At 41.2% G+C, this 6,837-nt stretch overlaps 1 protein-coding gene across 2 annotated transcripts in view; it reads left to right on the top strand.

Annotated features, from left to right (window-relative positions):
- Window positions 1–6,107, top strand: part of LOC113212400 (coatomer subunit alpha) — a 15,535-nt gene extending 9,428 nt beyond the window's left edge. Inside the window, exons 2-15 of one of the 2 annotated variants that reach the window (XM_026431081.2) lie at window positions 225–372; window positions 619–886; window positions 1,736–1,959; window positions 2,044–2,283; window positions 2,374–2,721; window positions 2,820–2,959; window positions 3,045–3,269; window positions 3,359–3,521; window positions 3,603–4,022; window positions 4,132–4,489; window positions 4,573–4,778; window positions 4,859–5,053; window positions 5,136–5,540; window positions 5,643–6,107. In XM_026431081.2, coding sequence (XP_026286866.1) covers window positions 225–372; window positions 619–886; window positions 1,736–1,959; window positions 2,044–2,283; window positions 2,374–2,721; window positions 2,820–2,959; window positions 3,045–3,269; window positions 3,359–3,521; window positions 3,603–4,022; window positions 4,132–4,489; window positions 4,573–4,778; window positions 4,859–5,053; window positions 5,136–5,540; window positions 5,643–5,879 — 3,577 coding nt within the window. In that variant the 3' untranslated portion in view covers window positions 5,880–6,107. Of the gene's footprint in view, window positions 1–224; window positions 373–618; window positions 914–1,735; window positions 1,960–2,043; window positions 2,284–2,373; window positions 2,722–2,819; window positions 2,960–3,044; window positions 3,270–3,358; window positions 3,522–3,602; window positions 4,023–4,131; window positions 4,490–4,572; window positions 4,779–4,858; window positions 5,054–5,135; window positions 5,541–5,642 lie in introns of both variants that reach the window. The other variant, XM_026431080.2, reaches the window with a different exon arrangement.
- The last annotated feature ends 730 nt before the right edge of the window (window positions 6,108–6,837 follow it).

The raw sequence follows: 6,837 nt of genomic DNA, 5'->3' as shown, positions 1-6,837 counted from the left end.
AAATAGAAAATTTGATTAGATCTTAGCTCCTCAGAAAAAAAAATACAACAAGAAATGTTTTGAACAACAAACAATGTTTTGAACATTTTTTTCTGGAACTTATTTTGGGAAAATTTGAATCCGTAGTCCCGACGGTTGGGTTGCTCTTAGACCGATTAAACGCACCACTAGTATCATCCAGGATCCGAGTGTGATTGTTAATCCGGCGGTTTGTCTGTTTTCAGTTTGCACAATGGCGTCATCCAGCTGTGGGACTACCGCATGTGCACGCTGCTGGAGAAGTTCGACGAGCACGACGGCCCGGTCCGGGGCATCTGCTTCCACTCGCAGCAGCCCCTCTTCGTGTCCGGAGGAGACGACTACAAAATCAAGGTGAGTTTTTTTTTGTTTTTGTTTTTTCGTTTTTGTTTTTTGGTGGGTCACTCACGTAAAAAATGGCAAGAAATTTTTTTGAAAGAGGAAAATAAAAAATTTACTCCTTGACCCAAAGCATAAAAATGTCTGTTTTTAAAGTATGATTTTTTCGCCCTTAGGAAAAATGTTTGTGAGTGTTTAAGGAAAAGCATCAGTTGTGTCAACTGAAACACCTTTTATTCATACCATTCTAATGTTTAACAGGTTTGGAACTACAAACAAAAACGCTGTATTTTCACGTTGCTGGGCCACTTGGACTACATCCGGACGACAGTTTTCCATCATGAGTACCCATGGATTCTCAGCGCCTCAGATGACCAGACCATCAGGATTTGGAACTGGCAGAGCCGGACATGTATTTGTGTCCTGACTGGTCATGCCCACTATGTAATGTGTGCGCAATTTCACCCATCTGAAGATCTTGTTGTGTCCGCCTCATTGGATCAGACAGTCCGTGTCTGGGATATCTCAGGTATTGCCAGCCAGTGCAACAGTCAAGGTAAATATAGCAACATGCCAGTGGTCAGGGTGAGGGTTCCATTCGGGATTTGCTTTCGGTTTGAATTGACCTTTTCTTAGCTGTGTGTCACAAAAACTGGATTGCTCCGCTTTATACTAATATGTCTACTTCTTTACTGTATGTAAATAATTCTTTATTGATTTTGTTTTGTTTTTTTGTATCTTAAATATAAACTTGTTTTTATTTCAATTTTTCATTGTTCAAATATACAATTGAAATCTGATGTCATTGCCGTACAATCAAGCTATACCTCTCTATGTTTATATCTCCTTTTGTCTTTTCTGATACTATAATCCTGGAAGAAAAAATTGTCTTGGTCCAATGTGCATTGGTTTGGCTGCCTCTTGACATTTGGGGCCACATTTTCTTTGTTTTATCTGAAGGTTTGGTCACCAGTGTGTGGATTGGATATACAGTTTACTGGTATTTTCTGTGTACATTTTATTTCATAAACTGCTGGCATGTTGGTATGTTTTGCAAATCCTACGGAACATATTTTTAAAATTGGTGATGTGTGCTTTCAAGCATTTAAATGGCCATTTCAAGTTCCTTAACATCTATTGCATGTGTGGATGTTATGTTGAACAGATGAATTTTCCATGTGAAAAGGTATCAAGTTGTACATATCTTCAAAGAAGCATGATTGTTTATTTATTGTTGTAACTTATGTTAATTTAAAATGTAGTGATCAAGAAATGGCCATTCTTTGTCATAACAGTTGATATAATTTATTATGTTTCATCATCGTCATTGAAACTTAGGAATCTTGTCATTTATGCATATTTCGTTATTGATTACTAGGCCTTCGCAAGAAAAATGTTGCTCCTGGTCCTGGAGGTCTTGAGGAGCACCTCAGAAATCCAAATGCCACCGATTTGTTCGGCCAAGCTGATGCTGTGGTGAAGCATGTGCTTGAGGGACACGATCGCGGAGTGAACTGGGCTGCCTTCCACCCAACTCTCCCTCTCATTGTGTCTGGCGCTGATGATCGCTTGATTAAGATGTGGAGAATGAATGAATCCAAGGTGAATAATTCCGCATGCTTTGGAACATTTAATTATCTCCCCCCTTTTTTATAGCCTTTACATAAAACAAATTTCTTCTTGTAGGCTTGGCAGGTGGACACTTGTCGTGGACACTACAACAATGTGTCATGTGTACTTTTCCATCCGCGTCAAGAACTCATTCTCTCCAATTCTGAAGACAAAAGTATCAGAGTATGGGATGCAACAAAGCGCTCTTGTCTTCATACATTCCGCCGAGAGCATGAACGTTTCTGGGTACTAGCTGCTCACCCAACACTCAACCTCTTTGCTGCTGGTCATGATTCAGGAATGATAATCTTCAAGGTACTTTATTGTTTTATCTATATTTAGATGTTGTGTTTTTGTAATTGGTACCAGCAACTCAACTTTAATTTTTCCCATTTCAATGTCCAGCTTGAACGTGAACGCCCAGCGTATGCTGTTCATGGAAACTTCCTCTATTATGTGAAAGATCGCTTCCTTCGGCGGCTGGACCTAACAGCATCAAAGGACATAACTCTAATGCAACTAAGAGGAGGTGGACGCACACCAGTCTATAGCATGTCGTACAATCCTGCTGAGAATGCAGTTTTGTTGTGCACCCGCACCAGTAATGTGGAGACATCCACTTATGACCTGTATGTCATTCCCAAAGAAACCGACAGCCAAAATCCAGAGGCACCTGACAGCAAGAGAGCATCTGGCATCACTGCCATTTGGGTTGCAAGAAATCGTTTTGCTGTTCTGGACCGCACTCATGCAGTATGTTACAATCTGATCTCGTCTATTTTTAATTTGTCAAAAATTCATGTGCTGCTTTATTTATCTTATTTATGTCATTTTTTATTTTTTATTTTTAGCTTGTGATTAAGAATTTGAAGAATGAAGTTACCAAGAAGGTTCAAACACCAGCCTGTGATGAGATTTTCTATGCTGGTACTGGTATGCTCCTTCTCAGAGACCCAGATGCCATAACATTGTTTGATGTGCAACAGAAAAGGTTCCTATCTTTTACTCTATCTATAATATTAATTTTTTGTGCCTCTATTTTTACCTCTAAAAAAATATTTCTCTTTTTCTTGCAGAACTTTGTCTCAGGTGAAAATAAGCAAGTGTCGCTATGTTGTTTGGTCTGCTGATATGTCTTTGGTAGCTCTGCTAGCCAAACATACTGTTCTAATTTGCACTCGCCGGTTGGAGACCAAGTGCTCAATTCATGAAAACACCAGAGTCAAGTCTGGAGCATGGACTGATGATGGCATTTTCATCTACACCACAAGTAACCACATCAAATATGCTTTATCCAACGGGTAAGTGAAACTATCTTATATTAATCTCATATTCACCTCCCTGTTTTCTTTTAGAATAAGGTGCTAATCAATTTTATTTCTTATTTCAGTGATCATGGTATTATTCGTACTTTGGACATGCCTATCTACATCACCCAAGTCAAAGGAAATCAAGTGTTCAACCTTGATCGTGAATGTAGACCCAGAGTCATGAATATTGATCCCACCGAGTTCAAATTTAAGTTGGCCCTGATAAACCGTAACTATGATGAGGTAAGTAAATTATCTTTATCTATCTATTTTGTGCTATCTCTGATTTCAATCATCCTTTTAAAGCAAATTTTTATGTCCCAGGTTCTACATATGGTTCGCAATGCAAGGTTGGTTGGACAGTCTATTATTGCCTACCTGCAGCAAAAAGGATATCCAGAGGTGGCTCTTCACTTTGTCAAGGATGAAATGACTCGGTTTGGTCTTGCTCTGGAATGTGGAAATATTGAGGTTGCTGTAGAGTCAGCTCGTGCTCTTGATGACAAGCACTGCTGGGAGTGTTTGGGCGAAGCAGCTCTTCTTCAAGGAAATCACCAGGTCGTTGAGATGTGTTACCAAAGAACTAAGAACTTCGACAAGCTTGCATTTTTGTACCTCATCACTGGCAACTTGGAGAAACTGCGCAAAATGACTAAGATTGCTGAAATCCGTAAAGACTGTATGGGTCAGTACCAAGGTGCCCTGTACCTGGGAGACATTGCTGAGCGGGTGAAGGTTTTAAAGGTATGTGTCATTAGATTGTGTAAATAAATAAATAAAAAACAATGATGTAAATTGTGTGTAAAGTGTAAAGCATGTGCTCACACACTCAAATTTATATTTATGTTTCTAGCCAACACAGCCTTCTCTTGCCTATCTCACTGCTGCTACTCATGGATTAGAAGAAGAAGCAGAACAAATGAAAGAACAGCTGTTGTCAGCTGGAAAGAAACTGCCAGAGCTGAATCCTGATGCCATGCTGATTCGTCCTCCCGCACCTATATTACAAGCAGAATCCAACTGGCCTTTGCTTACAGTCACCAAGGGCTTCTTTGAGGGAGCCATGGGCAACCGTACCACAAATGCTGCCAGTGCTGCTTTGGCTGCCGTTCCAGTGGAAGGTGATGTTGAGGCTGAGGGTTGGGACACTGATCCAGAGGTCGGTGAGGAGGGTGATGGTGAAGAAGGTGCTGTTGAAGGTGGAGAGGGTGGTAAGTTAATGATCCAATAATCTAGTCTCAATTTTATGGTTCTCAGAATCATGTGTAAATTGTCTTTTTAATTCATTTTCCAGGTACTGGTTGGGATGAGGGTGATGATGATTTGGAGCTGCCTCCTGAGCTGGAAGAAACCTTACCCGCTGCAGCCGAGGAAGGGTATTTTGTTGCTCCAACAAAAGGATCATCTCAGGGTCAACTCTGGGTCAACAATTCCCAATTGGCTGTGGACCATATTCTTGCTGGTTCATTTGAATCTGCATTTAGATTATTACATGATCAGGTACATAGAAGATGCCAGTCACCTGTATTTGTTCAAAGGCAACATAAACAGAGGAGTTATAAAAACTTGTCAAATTACAGGTTGGTGTTGTAAACTTCAACGCATACGAAAGTGTTTTCATGAGCACTTTCAGCCGAGCAAGAGCTTCCTATCCTGCTTTCCCCATGACTGGTTCTATCTACCGTCACCTCCAAAGGAGTTGGGGCGATTCAGGGCCCAAGGGGGGCTTACCTGCTGTTGGACTAAAACTAAATGATCTTGTTCAGAGATTACAAGTAAGCAATTGAGTAATAACATAGCACTGTATTTTTATCAATATATTTTAAATTGATGCTTATTGTGGTTTCTATTTTACAGGTTTGCTATCAATTGACAACAGGTGGCAAATTTATTGAAGCAGTAGAAAAATTCAGAGCTCTTCTTCTAAGCATTCCTCTTTTAGTTGTTGACACTAAGCCAGACATTGTCCAAGCCCAGGCGCTCCTTCAGATATGCAGAGAATATATTTCAGGCTTAATGATGGAACTTCTTCGTAAAGATCTCCCTAAAAACACTCTAGAAGAAAACAAAAGAAATTGTGAGATGGCAGCCTATTTCACTCACTGCAATCTCCAGCCTGTCCATCAAATTCTTACCCTCCGCACAGCTCTCAAGCTGTTCTTTAAATTGAAAAATTTCAAAACTGCTGGTTCCTTTGCGCGAAGGTTGCTTGAGCTGGGGCCAAGTCCAGAGTTATGCCAACAAGCAAAGAAATTCTTACAGGTTAGCAATTTTTTATTTTATCTTTTGGAAACTACTTTGGTTGGAGACTAAAATTTTCAACTAAACATTAATCTAAAATTCCTTTTGTTCTTTCCCTTACAGGCATGTGATATGAATCCTGTTGATGAGCATAAGTTAACATATGACGAGCACAATCCTTTCTCATTATGTGGAGTCACCTACAAGCCAATCTACCGTGGGAAACCAGAAGAGAAATGTCCACTGTGTGGCACTAGTTATATGCCACAGTACAAGGGCACTGTATGCACAGTCTGCACTGTTGCTGAAGTAGGCAAAGACTGTCTAGGACTTCGTATTTCAACCATACAGTTCCGATAAAAGTATTATTTTAACTATGGCATTCTCTGCATTTCTTCAATTCTATTTTTGAGATACCCTCATGAACTATTGTTGTAGTGATAATTGTTGTGTTTTTATTATTTCATAATGTATGTTACTTTAATCATGTACAACCACGCTTACACTTAAAGAAAATTTATGTAAAATAATTTTAAAACGAAAAGTATGTGAAGTTTAGTGATGATAAAGACTGGGAAAATGAAAACACCCCATTGTGCGTTATTTCTGGAAGCCTGCTCAACCCGTACGACGTGTGATCTGGATTGTGATATCAGTTGTAAAGTGGCCCGGCTGAGCCTATTTGGTTTGGCGGTGCTGACATGAAAATAAAATGAAGCAAACGGAAAGGAGGGTGGGTGGGGGGTGACTTAATTACCGTCGCGGTGACTACAGGGAGCAGGTCCACCGGGTCCAGGTCGTAAAAGTTGTCGGGTCTCTCATGCCTGATATCGTTGAGTAACGCCGGTGGCTCGTGTCACAGACGGACGCCCGAGGGGTTCTACCACGATTTTTCTGTTTTTTCTTGAACCTTCTGAATATTTTTCTGAGTATTTTTTTTTTGTGTGTGTGTGCACTAAATTATTTTGGAGTGAAGTTCCTCTTGCGAACGCCACCGCTGCCACCCCGAGAGCAACCCTACCTCGACCAACTCCACCCAACTCCGCCACGCCCCGCCACGACTGCTTGTTATCACGTCACCGACGACCAATGACGACGGCTGGACGCGATAACTGTTGCCCCAAAACGAGGAGCCCGAGAACCGGATAAAACCGAGTACTTGGACGCCGAGACGACGGCGACGACGACGCGGACTAACAACGCTCCATTCGTATCCGGTCCACATCCGGTTACCCAAATGAGGCTCTCTCTCTCTCACTGTAGGTCGCGACACCCTAATGCAGCGGGCGACTGCAGGAGGGGCGGGGTGGAGATAAGG

The sequence above is a fragment of the Frankliniella occidentalis genome, unplaced genomic scaffold, assembly GCF_000697945.3.
Source record: "Frankliniella occidentalis isolate FOCC.00 unplaced genomic scaffold, Focc_3.1 Scaffold89, whole genome shotgun sequence".
Lineage (NCBI taxonomy): Eukaryota > Metazoa > Arthropoda > Insecta > Thysanoptera > Thripidae > Frankliniella > Frankliniella occidentalis.
This window is presented reverse-complemented; position numbering and strand designations above follow the sequence as displayed.